The sequence below is a fragment of the Nuphar pumila genome, chromosome 9, assembly GCF_984573655.1.
Source record: "Nuphar pumila chromosome 9, dmNupPumi1.hap1.1, whole genome shotgun sequence".
Lineage (NCBI taxonomy): Eukaryota > Viridiplantae > Streptophyta > Magnoliopsida > Nymphaeales > Nymphaeaceae > Nuphar > Nuphar pumila.
In genome coordinates this window covers 97,603,237-97,620,225 of record NC_143257.1, presented here as the reverse complement: position 1 = coordinate 97,620,225, position 16,989 = coordinate 97,603,237, and the positions used below count along the sequence as shown (strand labels likewise).

The window sequence follows — 16,989 nt, the reverse complement described above, 5'->3', positions numbered from 1 at the left end:
AAATTCATATTCAAGGCAAATATCTAATTTGAGATCCATATTCAGGCAAAAATCCATATTTTGGGGCAAAAAACCAATTCAAAATCCATATTCAGGGCAAAAATTCATGATTTTAGACATAGTTTCGTAATTGGATCCATATCTGGGCAAAAAACTATAATAAACTTGTTAAAACATGTAAAATGGTGGACGGATCTGGTCATATAATCCAAAAGAAAGTAATTTGACCCATTATCCATGACTGTCCCAGTTGTTTGCACATCGTCATCAAACAACAGACATTTGCAACATAGCATCTGAGTACAGTCCAAACAAACATTAAACTTGAAACAGTTGTTACAGAACGAACATAACCAATGTTTTGTTTCATCTTTTTTGTTCATTTCGTCCAACCCTAGACAAGCCATCAAACATACCCCGAAGTAGTTGAGATGACGAGGACTTCGGAGAACATCCAATCAACCTTGGACAGAAAACTTCCCGAGCTCCCTGGATGCTGTTCGAAAATGAACCACACATAGCTTACCAAATGCTCCTTGTTTAAGATGAATTCCAGCTATCCATTTCTCAACACTAGTTGCTGTTAATCTAGAAAGTGAATAGCGTTAGATATCTTTGTGGGGCCCATCTAGGTATCGAGAGCGTTCTTTCAAATGGGTTTTAGGTGCGGCAATTGAGAATGTACCATGATCCCATGTACTGACTGAGGCAGCAAAAAAGTTCTCTCTCCACAATCATCATCTGCCTATCACCATCCAAATGATGCTCCTTTTCTGGATATCCTCTTTTAAAGCTGCAAACGGGATGCCTCACGGGCCCATTTTGTGAACATCAATTCCCCTCCACAGCAATCCAAAGTCTCTCTCTCTCTCCCCGGATTGATGCTCTTTTTATAGCTATAAATGGGATACCTTGGGGCTCATTTCTTGATTATCACATCCGCTCCCCAACATATCTCTCTCTCTCTCATTTGTGGTAAAGGCATGGAGTGCACTCAATTGCATCGCCAGCTTATTCTCTTCAAGAACTCTCTTTTCGAACAGGTGAAAGTTCCCTCTACAAATTTCTATAATAGAATTATCCAGAACGACTCAGGACTCAGTCTCGTAGCAAGTCGTGTAATTTCCTAATCTTCGAGGTATAGAGGAGTGGAACACTCCTCAGAAACAAGTCCGGATCGGGTGCAATCACAATGGCACAAATTTTGTGTATTAGGCACCTGATCACCCTCAATCAGGCCTTGGGCCCAACAATTGACAGGCCTGTCCTCAAGATGGAGGGTGACCAGGTGCTTAATTTACAAATATTTGTGCAATCATATTGCACCTGATCTTTTCACTCAGAAAACTGTACCAAACTGAAATTGAATTTGGGCCAAGCTTTGTCCACATAGTCACGGACTGATCATACCCATTACTTTCAGCGATGATTTGCCGCCCAGTGACTCGCTTAGTCTTGCACTATTTTCTATTGTTTGTAATTATTTAGTTGACTAGGACAAGCAGTGATTAACGTGGAAGGCTTGGTTTCGAGTTCTTTGGTGTCCAATAAATGGGTCATTATGCAATTTGAACTTGTATTCATATATATTTTAAGTCCAAAATACAATTTGAACTTTTATGTAGTAAAGTAATTAAACACGTCCTAGATACATGATCTTGGATTTTGGCTCTTCTAGTTGCATGTCAACACCCACTACAAAATTTTGTACTATTAACTACTGTCATCAGATATGGTTGATACTAAAAACACGGTAGTAAATAAGCGTTGACTATAGTACTGCATAGATAGGAGATAGTATACCTGTTAAAACTTAAAGGACCATAGTTAAAAGTCTCACAACCCATTATTTACTAAGATTCTTTATTAAACAGTAGGTCATAATTACTATCAACTACTGTTTTTAGAAGCCAGAGTTAATACTTTGTATCTATTACTTTATTTTGTAGTGACCGTAAAATGTCATTTGAGTACTATGACAAATAGTCTTTGGCTATTTAATAAAAAGTCTATTTATCCCTTTTTTTGGAATAAATAGTCATGGGCGACTATTTCTCCACGCATTTCATCATGTAAAGCTGAAAGGCTATGCATGTAACAAAAAAAATGCAAGGTGCTTGTTTTGTACTAAGGAACATATTAATTCTAGTAGAAAGTGACCTTTGGATCATGTTTTTCCAACATATAGGTTAGATTTTACTAGGGTTGGTAAATCAACGGAATACAATATATTAAATTTTCAAACCTCAAAAAAACAATGATCCAAGAGTCGCTTCTACTATTTTGACTATTGCTGAAGACATCCTTGTGGTTAGATTTGATCAAAATAACCTCTCCGGGTTCCTTACCCACGATATATATATATATATATATATATATATATATATATATATATATATATATATATATATATATATATATATATATATATATTCTTGGTTTTTTTTGTTTAACCTTTATTCTTACCCTTAAACTGCAGGGTTACATTGATGGGCAATTCAACCAGCTGGAAGAATTGCAAGATGAAAGCAATCCACATTTCGTAGATGAGGTTGTAACAATGTTCCTCAATGACTCTCCTAGGCTGCTCTCTAACATAGAGCAGGCACTGTAAGTGATCTATATCATGTGTGATGTGTCATATTTTAATTGAAATCTCTGGTCTCTTGATTACCGTCAATGAAAAGCATATAGTGGAGGCATTAATGCCTTTAACAGAGGGGTCTCTGTTTCATATCCCAACTCTGCTGTCAATAGAAACTTAAAGGAACATTTTTGTGGTGACATAGTTTCAGAAGTATTGTTATCACAATGATAATTTTCTACTGCAGTGAGAAGAACCCACCGGATTTCAAGAGGTTGGATGCTATCATACACCAGCTGAGGGGAAGCAGTTCCAGGTACAAAATAATTATCACAAATAAGAGTTTCTCTCTCAATATATATATATATATATATATATATATATATATATATATATATATATATATATATATATATATATATATATATATCACTGGAACACGTCCAACGTTCATTATGCTGCTACAAATTGGAAATTTTCATTCAGGTTCCTACCTTTTGTCTGATATTTCAAAAAGGTCCCATATCTTCTGAAAGGACACTTTAGAGTTCCCTCAAAATTTCACTGCGGAAACTCTCCCGTAGAGACTTCAGTTGGAATCAAAAGGGGCTGATTTAAGGCCGTTTCAAGTTCATTTTTCAATACTTTTTAAGGGTGTTAAAAAAACTTTTTAACATTTTTTTTTTAATGTCACGTCATATGATGGTAAAAAGGGGCCAATTCCAGACTCATTCGATTCGATTTTTTCTTAAGAAACTGATTGACTTTGCCACGTCTCAGGCGCATTCAAAAGTGTTCGACCCGATCACACATCCACGACTCTCTTATCCCTGCATCGATACTACTTTTGCATGTCACCCTTGGTAGCGGCACTTCTCTAATAAGATAGAGTTATAGCCATTGGACCATATGATATTGTGCTAGAGGTCCCATTGGTTCTTAACATGTCAACGTTTAGTTGTCTGGATCGTGCTAAACATCGATATTAAGTCATTCATTAATCTACTTAAGTTTTGGGTATTTGATTTAGCATTGGGGCGGCTCGAATCAACCATGAGTGCATCATCTTTAAGCAATTCTGCGATGAGAAAAACAAAGAATGGTATCTCTCTCTCTCTCTCTCTCTCTCTCTCTCTCTCTCAGTGTTTGTGCTTGTGGGACTCCTCTTTGTTGAGTTTCACTTTTAAGTAATGTTGATCGCTTCTCTCTCTCTCTCTCTCTCTCTCTCTCTCTCTCTCTCTCAGTGTTTGTTCTTGTGGGACTCAACGCTTTGTTGAGTTTCACTTTGAAGTAATGTTGACGCTTTTCGTCTCTCTCTCTCTCTCAGTGTAAAAATACATATAACAGGTTGGTCATAAACAGAGTTCTCACGTAAACTGTCCTAAACAGCTAAAAAAAACTTGTGTAGGACTTTACAGATATACTTTACATAGCTTGGTAAAACATGAATTATATGTGGTACCTTTCATGTGTGGATGTGTTTTTAGAGTGATTAAGAATCTACAGCACATATTGCACTGAAACTTGATTTTTTTTTTTAAGTTAATTTGATTTGATCCAAATTACGATTTTTAGTACACAAGGAAATTATAATTACATCTAAAAGTTTATATTAAGAAAAAAAAGTTGCAACTTTATTTTCATTGAAGTCTTTAAAATGAACGTACTTTGAACCAGTAAATTTAAATTTTAAGATCTACTTTAAAGAAAGATAAAAGAACGAACAGTCCAGATTGCATTCTTGCACAAGAAGCCAAAATCTAACTTTAAAAGAAAGCTTTTCACATGCAATCTATTAGATGGAAAACATGATTTATACTAAATCGACCATGTTAAACCCATCTGTGATCAAATCTACATGAAAATCATGAAATTTGACTCATACTCTCAAAATGGTTCAGTTCGGGCAAACATACTGAGTTCGTTATGTGTGTCTAATGCAGGTGCCTAAAATGCTTCAATCAGGTGAAAAGGGAGCATGCTCTATTGAAGAGGAAGATGGACCATTTTCTTGAGGTACACCAAATCTTTAGTCCACATATTTCTTTATTTGAGATGGAAAATTAGCTGCCCTCGAGACAACTTGGTGAGGGTCAGACTAAAAGTTAAAAACCACAGAAACCGATGCTAGGTCGGGGGACGAACCATGTTGGAAAGTCCTGCCGATCTATGGTTGCCACACCATAAAACCCTGTGCTCACTACCTCACCCCCATCGTCTACCAGGGAGACTGCTACTTCATCTTTGTGGCAAAGAATGCACACCTTGGGTATCGAACTCTTAATGTCCTTCAGCTTGAATGCCTTAAATTGACCCACCTAACTATGTATGTGGAGCCCTTGTGGGCTCAATTCAGTCCTTTGTTGGGTCAAGTCCTTTTTAAGGACATCTTAGCAACATGTAATCCATGATAAAGTGGTCCTCAAAATGTAGTGTTATCCATCACAATGATGAAGCAACTTCTACTATATTAGTGAGAAAGCGTGTTAATGCCTCATTTGATCTTTGCATTGTACCAAAACTGGTAAAACCACTATTATGTTTCTAAAACCTTTGAGTTATTTGGTTTTCTAGATTATTTACTGAAAAAGAAAAGTTCAATTGAAAAGGCAACAAAAACTTGTAAGAACATGGGAGAACAACCGTAAGCAGATCTAGTCATCAAGGCTGAGAAATTTATTACTGTTTGGCGGTTTGGATTCCCCTTATTGAAAAGGGGCCCCACTCGTTTCCCAAGCCTCCAATTCTCCTCTTTTTTCCACAGAGAAAGCTGGGGTTAGCCAGACCCCTACCAGTTATACAACTATACCATTGGGATTCGAACTTGCAACGTCCAACAGGCGTGCACTGACTGCTCCTGCCACACAAGCGGAGCCCGCAATTGCCGCCCCCCCCCCCCCCCCCCCCCCTCTCTCTTTAATAAAAAGAGAAACACCTGGATCACTTCACCACGCCAAGGAACAATCACCCTATGAACATAAGAAAGCGCGTCCTTTCACTGTTTCTTTTCTATGATGATGAATCAATTTGTTTAATGTAGGTAAGGCTCTTTCTTTTTTCTTTCCCTTGGAAGAAAGTTCTAAAAGCAAAGATTCAGAGACATCTTAAACAGGCCATATATTCCCCATGTTCACATGAATAGCCACCATGAAAGTTCCCCAGTAAACCAATCAAATAATATTTTCTTTTTCTTATCAGATTGAGCGCCAAATTTCATACCATGAGAATCTTTCTTCTAAGTGAGGTGGCTTTCCCGTGATGCTGCTGGTGATGGAGATGGAGATGGAGGCAAACCAGTAAGAATCACACTAAGTGGTGAATTAGTAGTGATGGTCAATAGTGCTGTAAAATAATTGCAATGTTTCATCTATGTCGAGTAAATTTCCTTATAAGGTGTAAGAGATGAGTATGTTAAGAATCATCCTAGATCTGTTCTTCTGTTTGGATCAATCGGATCTATTTTTTCTTGTTTGGACCCATGTTTTTGGGTCGAGTATTTCGTTGGGTTTTGGACTTCTTGCTTTTGTTTGGTTTGTTGAGATCAAATCCATCTTAGACCGATCCTTATTTGCTTTGATTTGGATTTATTTGTACTAGATCGAATCTACACTGGTCATCATTCATCGTTGGACTATTTAAGAGATATTTAACCCAATAATGAATCTATCTTGGACATTTTCGGGGATCCCCCCTCTCTGAGATCACATTTACACTTTTCTTCTTCCTTTATGTTTTTCGAGGGCACAATCACCGGGAATAAGGATCTTCCTTTGATTGCACCCGCCGCATCTTATCCTTGAGAATGTGTTTTTTCCTTCGATCATGGCATCAACAGTTTCTTGGTCGTCATGAGCACATCAACGAAGGCCCAAACCCTTCACATTTTTCGAGAAATCTATTAGGGCACTGATCCCAAGATCGATGTTCTAACATTGTTATGAGAGTCAGATGCAGGCCACCATGCGGCTCCCTTGCTTGTGCAGGTCGATGATAGCTGGTCTCTTTCTCATGCAGGTCGACCATCACCGATGAGAGGAGGATGTTGTCCCCTCTCTCTCTTTCATTTCAATTCATGAGAGGGAAACTCTATCTTGTCTTTGTTCATAAGAGGGAAACTCACTCTCTCTCTCTCTTGTTTCTGTTCATGAGAGGGAAACCCTCACTCTCTCATTTCTGGTTTTTGTTCAAGAAGACAAATACAGGCTACCCCAATGCCTCTGTCGCCTCTGCTGTCACTGCATCAACCGTGCCCTCCCTCATCCACATCCACTGTGTCCATCGACCCTCTTCTTGCAGGCCGGAGGTGTTGTTGCCAACGATGACTCTTGGTTTTGCCTCGTCGATGGACCGTCTCTCCCTTTCTTCTCTCTCCCTCTCTTTACCTTTCTTTCTCTCTCTCTTCTCTTCTCTCTTCTCCCGCTATCGCATTTTCTTCTTCTTCACTCTTCTTGTCTTCTTCTTCTTCTCTTTTCTTGTAATACCTACAATTTTTTTGGCAATTATTAAATTAATAAAAATGAATTTTATGTCTCAATTATGGATTTAATTTTATTTGAATTAGAATTGAGTGTGAATGTTAATTCGAATTTAAATCTTAAGAAAATTTATATTTCAATTAAGATTTAATTAGAGTTTAATTCAAAGTTAATTTGAATTTCATTTAGAATTGAATTTCATTTAACATGAATTTGAATTTGGCATTTAATTTAAATTTAATTAAAAGTAAATTTGGAATTGGCATTTGAAATTGGATTTGATTTAGAAATCATTTAGATTTCGATTGGATATTGGATTTAAAATTTGATTTGAAATTCAAAATAGAAATTAAATAGATTTAATTTAGTAATTTAATTAAATTAAGTAAGAAAGAATCCCAAGAAGGTGGGATGCCCCTCCCTATATGATCTCATCTTACTTGGTTGGAACTTTCTACTTTCTACAGTTCTAAATTAACTAGGATTCTATACTAAAACCTAAAGTCAATAGTTTCCTAATTAAGAGGTAAGCCATATAATTAAGAATTTTAAAGGAACTTGGGCTCTATGGTGGGATGCCGCTTAGGTGGGCCCTCTCACATGAAAGGGAGTCCATATGATATGGATTCCACATAAGAAACAAACACCAAGGGTGTGGGATGTTCCCACCTACCTTATCTTATAAATGATAATAAAATAAAATAAGAAATAAAAAATGATTAGGATACCTAGTTGGCTTGAACTTTCCTAAGCTAAACACGAATCTACCTAAAAGGCTTGAAATGATTACCTAATGGGATTGAGAATCCCATATGATTTATAGATATGCAGTACACATCCCCCCCCCCCCTTTCTATCTATCTCTCTATTTTCTAAGTTTTCTCTCTCTCTATTTCCTTCTTTTTCCTCTTCTTCTCCCTTATCTATGCCTCCCATTAGAGGTATGGAGCTAGTGTTGGTTGTTTCCTATTGTTGAGAAGAAGGTGGTGCAATGTAAAGAAGGAGGAGGATCACCTACGGTCTTAGTTTTTGTTTTTTGGCTTTCGAGGTAGGTGCATTCTAACTATGAGTGTATATATGATGTTAAGGAGCATGTGAGTGCTATGAGAGAATTTTCATATGCATTTCAATATGTATATAAGCTATAGTTCATGCATGAACTAATATCATAGAGAGGTTAGAGATTTTAGATATAACACCCCAATTTTTTAAACCAAAAATTTAGGATTTTTTTTTCCTCTTTACATAATTTTTGGAAATACAATGAAAACTCTTTTAAACACAGTTCGAGCCTTGGGCGGGTTACAGTTCCCAACTCACACGTGTAAGATTTGAATTAACTAAATCAAACTATCAATTGAAGTAAAATAACTTAAAGCACTAGTCTCACTTCGTTAGAGTTACACATTCAATGAAATAATCAAATCACAAAAATAAATCAAGTCCTCCGAGAAGCCTAAAAGAAATGTGGCTCTTTTAGCACCACCCTGAGCCTCTCGCCATAAACAACCAGCTGACTCGCTACCTGAAAATGTTAAAAGTAGGGACATTAACAACAAATCCATTAAGAAACATAATATAAGCATAGAAAGAATATAACACATATCTTATACATCTTTTCATAATCTAAAACATTGATAATTTCATGGCATACAAACATTTACAATGGGGATCAAGATTTTTCAATAAGCAATAGGTGCACAAATGTTTAAAATTAACAAATCTTACCCATCAGTAAAAGCACCTGCAACCACACCGGTTAGAAATCCAGATCATAGGCAAATACAGAACCAAATATGTCAATATTCAAACTTATGCATATAATCATAAAATATGCATGGAATGCATAAACATACATACAACATATGACACTAATGTACTTGTGAACATTTTAATGCATTGTTTCTCTTTCCATTCTTAGGGGTACACTCTCGGTACTTAATTAACTCCCACTCAACAATCATTTGGGGGATTTATTATTCTATGTATTTTAATTACTCCAAATATCTGAAGAGTGTGCAAACTGTCATTGGTGTGCTCTGTGATCGTGAAAACCCACAGTGAATCGCGTAGAATCCTGATTCCTACTCTGCAGAGCACTTAACTACCTACCTAGGCCTTTTTAATAGCCTGGGTCTCTACGTTCGAGGATGGAGAACCCATGGAGACACCTTTGCTTTTCGAAAGCATTTACAACACTTTTTTCGGTCGTATGTACTGACCACCCTCTCTAAAGTAGTCATGGTCTAAATAAGTTACTAAGTATTCTTTATTAGGTTTGTTTAAGTTCTATCAACACTAAGGCTCTCTTAGCTCAGTCCCCCTCGAGGACAATAACACAACACAGGTCTTTTATAGACATTCAAAATCCTTGAGCCAATAATGCCTCTTTAAGGCTTAAGTGTGTATGAGCATGACATTCATATATTTAACTTGGTGCTCACTAGCACTCCTGGTTCTACTGAACCTGGATCACCCACGAGCCCAGTGAATGCATGTCTTATATGACTTACAACACATCACATGCCACATACCACACTACATGATACATGAGACTCATTTCAATATAGCATGAACCATGAATTATATAAAATATCACATGCATGCCAATGCACACTAATTGGTCTATCTATCATGCTCAAAACTCATATGCTAAAATGCAGTCTCATACATCATCATGCATAAATTATCAACATGCTTCAATATAGTATAAACATGAAAAATTACATATTAAAAAATACATGATTAACATCCCATATCACTTGCAAGCATAAAATCTATAACAAGGCAAGTACACAAGACATAACATCTCCCACACTAGGAACTACATGTATCAAAATTTGTATGATGTTCACGAGTATATTAGACCATCATACCGAGCATATCCAAACCCTTAAAACTTTACCATCACACCCGATGGTGTTAGATCTAATCCCCAAGTGATAGCTCAAAGAAAACTATTTTTGTTTGACCATAAAAATTCATGGACCAGAAATAATTTTTTAGTTCTATCAGAACATGACAGAAATGTGCTTCAAAAAGAAACAATCACCAGACCCAATCCGAGAGAAATCTTAACCTTTCAAATTTTTAAATCTTATCTATACTTATTAGCTTTCAAATGAATCTGATTTTATAAAAAAACTTAATCATATGAATTTTTTGAATTTTCTGAACCGAACTCTGTTTGAGACAGTTCTACATCTAGCTGCAGAATCTTAAATTTCACCTGACTTATGTGAGTCTCTGGGATTCTTAGATAATTAATCTGATTTTATATTATTTTTTTCAAATTCATCCATATAATAATAATAATATATCCAAAAAGTAGCCATAAAAAATAAAACATTGATTTATTAGATTTTTTGCAACATCGACTATCAAAACTTCCTCGCCTCCACACATATTTGAAAATATTTGTGAAACTTGTGGAGACAATTCTCAGATAATGAACCATAAACTAAAAAGTTGTCTATCCAAGTTTTCAATTGTGATGGATCAGATATATTCCATTAAGGATTAGTGTCATCTACATGAAAACATTCATCATTTTTTGTCGTTCTCATGGTAGTATCAAAGATGTTTAATCACATTCCCTTGTTTCCAAATGAGACATTCATCTTTCCAGTACGATAGTTAATACAAGCATTGACAATAGCTAAGAATAGTCTGCCCAGAATAATGGGGGTGTGGTGAATGACATCAATGCCTTTCATATCTAGAACAATAAAAACAATAGGGAAATAAAAATCCTCACTCTTAACTAACATATCCTCCAACATTTACCGAGGACTCTTGGTAGACCTGTCAGCTAATTGTAGGATGGTCGAGGTGGGTTTTAGGTCTCCAATCCCAAAAGTGGCACAGAGAGAAGCCAACAATATGTTTACACTGACCCTAAGATCAAGTAAAGCACACTCAATGGTTATGTTCCCTATAACACAAGAAATGATCGATGCCTTAGGATCCTTGAGTTTGGGTGGAGCTTGATACCAAAGCACTGAGCTCACTTGCTCAGTCAAAAAGATCTTCTTGGGCAGAGATCTCAATTTTCTTTTTTGCGTGCAAAGTTATTTAAGAAACTTTGCATATACAGGCACTTGTTGGATGGCATCCAACAGGGGAAGGTTTATTTGTACAGGCTTGAATATCTCAACCATCTCTTGCATTTTCACCCATTGCTTGCCAAAAAAATTTGATTTCTTTAAGGCATGAGGAAAGGGGGCTCTGGGTATGTAGGAAGTAGATGGTGCAGACTATGGTCCTTAACCGCTTTCCTTGGACCTGACAAGAGAAGTCGACTGGTCTTTAGTCTTTTCCTTGGGTTCTTCAGTCGTCTACTAAACAGGGTAGAATTTCTTTCCACTCCGAAGGCTCATAACTGAGTTGGCCTACTCTTGGTGAGACTCTATCATGTGCAGGCCAGAGCGCATGGGTTCCTTACCCCTCGGGTTAATAACAGGGTGACTCAGAAGGCTCCCCTTGCTGCGCCTGCTCAAAGCCTCAGCCAACTATTATATCTGAGTCTCTAGATTTGCTATCAACTACGTCTGGGAGTTAAGATTACCCTTGATATCAGAAAAGGCCTCAAGAAGCTTCGGTTAAAAAGATTGGCTTGATGTGAGTTCCTAGGAAGAAGGTTGGCTAAATTGGGGTGAAGCCTGTGAGATTATGGGCCTTGGATAGATTTATTGGAAGTTACCCTATTTAGCCTATGTTTGGGCAGGATTAGGGGATGGGTCTTGTAGATTTCTTCACAAAAAAATTGGGTGGTTTCACTAACCCAGATTATAAGTAGGTGCAATTGGGTCATGCACCAGTCTGGCGAACCCTTGGGCAACATTTATCTGCACCTAAACAAACTCAGGATAGTGAGGTGCTGCCCGACAATCAGTTGTATAGTGTGTAGGGATAGCACATAACTGCATAATTTACTCATTTGTTTTATTGTAGTTGTGCTGGCTAATAGTTGGTCTACTTTTCTAGCCAACTGGTCCACTTCAATTTGTTGTTCTTGGTTGGACCCAACTTTTAAAATCTCTCCCTTTTTAGGATCACTAAGAATCCTATCAAATCTCGAATACAAGGCATGGTGCATAGAGTTTTCACTCAATGTTTCAAATAGGGCCCATGCCTCATCCTTGCTCTTGAGTATAAACGTGCCCCCACATGAAGAATCCATTTGCCTGTCTTTCTCAGTCAAGCCATCGTAGAAATACTGCACCAACTGCCATTTGGGCACTTGGTGGTGGGGACACTTGTTGAGTAGATATTTGAGTCTATCTCAGGTCTCATGTAATTGTTCTCCCCCAATCTAAGTAAAACTGGTAATGACCTTTCTATACTGATTTGTCTTGCGAATGAAAAAGTATTTTTTCATAAATTCCTTTTGTAATTATTCCAATGTGGCAATCCTTACCATATCTATAGACTTTAACCAGTGTTTTGCTTTGTCCTTAAGGGAGAACTGTAAGAGGGTCAACCTTAGAGTGTCATCTCCAAAGTTGTTAATCCACACTATGGAGCAGATCTTCAAAAATTCATCGAGATGATGATAAAAGTACTCATTACTAAGGTTGTAAAATTATGGGAGCATCTAGATGACACTCGCCTTAATCTTAAATTGATTCGCTCCTACATTAGGTCTCACGATACAGAAGGCGTGAGTATATTCAGTAGAGATGAAATACTCCCTTAGAGGACGGGTAATCTACTAATCGTCAGCCATGTGGCCGAATCTATGGGTTCGCCTAAGGGTGGACTTTGGGTCCTCTAAGGTTTCAATAAGCTTAGGGTCTTGCGAGCATCACCATTGCATACACCTTATGTAGAGATCGGTGTAGCAACCATCCTAAGGGTTTGGTTTTCTACCTAATCTAGCATGCAAACACGATCAAATCACACCACAAAAGCAGGCCAAGTAGAGAAAATAAACAAACAAGCAAACACTTGCACCTAAACAATTATCTTGCAGAAATTAAACTAAATGCATGGTCACCTATGAAATGGGTACCCTATTAGGTGGGTTGGGCAAGAAAAGTAAGATGGCGCTAAGGGTGTCAAGTAACGCAGTCCTAACAATCCTAAAAAATATGCAAAAGCAAATTAAGCAATCATAGATAAAATAGCAAGAAAAATAAACTAAGCAGTCCTAAATAAGTATAGAAAAGCAAATTAGTAGTCCTAAGATCACGTGAACAACCACTGCAATAAAGTGAATACTTATTTCTCGACCACCATTCCCCTGCAACGATGCCAAAAATTTGGTATAAGTTTTATAAAAGATATTTTTAAAATGGTATTTTCAAGAAAATGTTGTGCAAACCGAACACCAAATAATAAAAGTCGGTTCATACTAAGGGTGAGATCCGGGTTGAACTCAGGGAACGAGATGAAATATAAGTATTCCAAACAATTTTCACACCTTTATTGCCTTAAAAATAAAATTTAAGTGTAGCAAACAAATGTGTAAACCCTATTACAAAATGTTGAGCAAAATGAAAATTAATACAACCCAATTTAATGTAGCCTAAGGCCCTACTTTAACTAAAAAAAAAGAAAGAGAAGATGAAGATGCCTATGATTGTGAACCACGATCCGTATATGCAAGTGTCGATTTCTCAGTGCATCCACCTCAACATCAACCTTTCAGCCCACGGCCACCACTTGCACAAACACGCAAACTACACGACTAGGTTAGTTCAAAACAAATAAATACAAGCAGTAAATGTAAACTAAAAAGAATTAGAAATTCTAGACATGCTTCCCGACATAACTCAGTTGGGATATGATCTGGAACAGAGTGTTCTCTCTTTCAGGACACGACACCATAAAATAAATTTATGAAACAAAATTTAATAAATGCTGAAAGGATGATTTTGTCCTATGCGATTTTGAGATTTTCTATATGGACATGTTCTCATAAATCAGTGACGGATAAGTAAACTACGTCAAATCCTGCTGAAAATTTGCAGATTCGTTTCTGGCACGTCCAAGAATCCGACGCAGTTTATGAAATTGAAAAATTCCATAAAAAACAACTATGCTAGACAAAAAATTTGCAAAAATTGGTAGACTATATGTTTTTGGACAGACTGCGGGAAAACATCACGACAGTCTATTAAACGAGTTCAGAATCTAAGAAAATTTGCAGATTCAAAATAGATTCATCCAAAAACTTAACCCAATTTATGAATTCAAAAAATGAGTCTCAAAACTCCAAATATGCACACAACAAAATCAGGAAAAAAATAAAAACTAAAAAATCTAAGCTACCAATTTTGCACAAATTAGCCCACTATTCTAATTAACTATTTCACAAAAAAATAAATTCTATCTAATCAGATGAACAAAAAATAAAAATAGATTAATATACTAAATAATTAGAGCAAGTAACAAAATAAACAAAATAAAAAAATAAATACAAAAGCTAAACGAATACACTATGCTAGATCCAATTGACGACTTGAATTGGACGATGGTTGATCCAAGCCGTTGATCTTTTTTTTTTAATAAAAATAAATATAGAAAATGCAAACTAAATGCAGATTAAATTAATCAAATTAACTTTAACCTGATCAGTAATCAAAAGAACAAAAAAAATAAAAATACCAAATAAAAAAACTAGATGTATGGTAGAAAGGGGGAAGAAGGTGGTACCAAACAACCGATCTGTTGTCTCCTGACAGACTTGGTTGAGACGAGAGCGTGTTCCTGCCTCTTAGAGCATGCAGCAACCTCCTGGAGTGGATCTCACGCTGATCTTGCAGAGAAGAAAAGAAAAGAAGAAGAGAAATAAAGACGAAGAAGAAGAAGTTGAGATTCGAAGAAGAGAAGGAGAATTTTGGGATTTGTGTGAAGAAGGAAAAGGGGATCAAGGAAGAGGGGGCATACTGTAGAGAGAAGGAAAAAATTGGTTTCACGCCCCCCTCTTGTCAGTTTTTATACTGATTTTTAGGTTAAACAAAAAATTACAAAAAGAGTTCGAAAATTAAAAACTATTTTAAAAGACTATTCTAAATTATAAAAGGTGGCGCCAATTAGAAGTTTTTTTTTTTATTTTATTAATTATCTACTGTAGGGTTTGGTCAATTAAACTGCAAATCACGTGTGGATCATATCCAAGATCCATCAGATGTTACTTGGATTGGATCTGAAACTTGTTCTTTTCTGAAATTCTCTCCAAAGTCGTAAAATGGCTATAACTTTGTCGTTTTAACTCTGAATTAGATGAAATTCAAATCGTGGCTCCATGACACCTGAACACCATAAACATAGGCATCAACACAGTAAAAGACACATAAATGCATGAATTTAATAATAATAATGAATGCATGTTTATGCATTATCACTACTGGTGAGATTTTTCTCGATCATGGACTGCCCACAATGGGACTGATTCGATGAGGCACTCGGGTTATTAAAATACATAGAATAATAAACCCCCAAGTGGGATCACTATTTCGATGCTTGGTCTTATGAGTATAGAGAGACATTACAAGAAAAACAAAAGCCTTACACTTGAGCATATTTATTTTGTATGAAAATTTGTATTGAAAACATTCTCTAATAATGTAAATGCTTAATCATGGATATGTATATGTTTTGTAATATACTGCATAAAATTACTATAAATGTCTAGCTGAATGCATGAATTTAATTGTAATAGTTGTCCATTGGAATGCATTATGATATGGTGTTGCATTGCACCTATGTTTCATGTATACTTAACTCTATATATACATGCAATGTTATTTTGTTCCTATTTAGACTTGATGAGTCTGACCCCTATATTATAAATGGCCAGGTAATGAATAAATTAGTTGGCGCAATAGCAGGATGCTACGAGTGGTGCTAAGAATCAAAGATCTAGAACCAGGATTAGTTTTAAAAAGAAAGCTTTGTTAACTTGTTTTAACAATTGTTTACAAACAATTCATTTAATTGATGAATGTTTAAATTGGTTCATGAGATGGTATTGTCTCTTTTATACATTGAATTTGGCTTCCTGAGTTGAAATTGATTCATTATATGGACCTGGATACAAGTCCAATATGAGAATTGAATCCAAATTCATATTGAATTATCATACCTGTAACCCGCCCAAAATTCTATCCAAAACCAAAATAATTGTTTCTATTGCATTTATGTTTTCTTGATAAAGGGTTTTTGTCCTTGTTTTCTCTTTCACAAACTTAGTTTTAATGGGTTAATATATGTTACAGCTTGTATAGAAGCAGGCCCCTTAGTGCTTAGTCTAATTGGAGCATTATCATTGATAATGCCTTGCATAAAAAAAATGTTCTATTTTTTGGTTAAAATTTTAGGGCATTATAGAGAGAGAAAGAGAAACGAGTCATTGGAACAATCCAAAATTTTAACTAAAAAATATGAAGAACTTTTTTAAATATTAATTCCAATATATAATGATGTAATTAATTTATTAATGGCCATGCTCCAACCGTACCAAGTACTAGACAACCCCACCTGTGTAATATTCATAAATTTAAAAGAATATTTAAGTATGATGGAAATTACCTATTTTAAAAATTGGTCCATATTGGTGAAATTTAGTTATTTAGAAATTTATTAGCAAAATTTTGGTTAATTAGCACTGAAACTATTCTTTTGAATTAATTAAATATTGAATGTAAATAAGTATCCAAGTATAACAAAAAATCTAATTAGATCTATGAGGTTTTGGGTTTGGATTTTATTGGGAACCCAAAATGGTCAACCCACATGGTTTGGGTTTTTGGACCAGGTTCAAGTGTATCGACTTTGGAGAGAACCCCACTTGGGTCTCTTTGAAATTTGGATTAAATGGATTAACCCATTGAGAAATTGGCTGGGTTTGACCCATAAGAAGGAGGCACCTAGGGTTTCATTCATGACTACTTTTTTAAGCCATATTTGGAGTGTGGGGCCCAC

The 16,989-nt window shown here is 36.0% G+C and overlaps 1 protein-coding gene across 2 annotated transcripts; it reads left to right on the top strand.

The window, feature by feature from the left end:
• The first annotated feature begins 940 nt into the window (after positions 1–940).
• Positions 941–6,137, top strand: LOC149828736 (pseudo histidine-containing phosphotransfer protein 2-like). Of its 2 annotated transcripts, XM_090016949.1 has the most exons (6): positions 941–1,043; positions 2,480–2,610; positions 2,832–2,900; positions 3,615–3,686; positions 4,528–4,600; positions 5,783–6,129. In XM_090016949.1, the coding sequence occupies exons 1-6, from the start codon at positions 984–986 to the stop codon at positions 5,825–5,827; spliced, it is 450 nt and encodes a 149-aa protein (XP_089873075.1). In that variant the 5' UTR covers positions 941–983; the 3' UTR covers positions 5,828–6,129. The 2 variants fall into 2 exon arrangements, with proteins under 2 accessions (XP_089873075.1, XP_089873076.1); XM_090016950.1 differs by lacking the exon at positions 3,615–3,686 and having other exon boundaries at positions 5,783–6,137.
• Positions 6,138–16,989: the final 10,852 nt, after the last annotated feature.

Coding starts and splice junctions, on each gene's coding strand:
- LOC149828736 (XM_090016949.1), top strand. CDS start 984: ATGGAGTGCACTCAATTGCATCGCCAGCTTATTCTCTTCAAGAACTCT. Junction 3,687..4,527: donor GATGAGAAAAACAAAGAATG/GTATCTCTCTCT, acceptor TGTCTAATGCAG/GTGCCTAAAATGCTTCAATC. Junction 4,601..5,782: donor AGATGGACCATTTTCTTGAG/GTACACCAAATC, acceptor TTTTCTTATCAG/ATTGAGCGCCAAATTTCATA.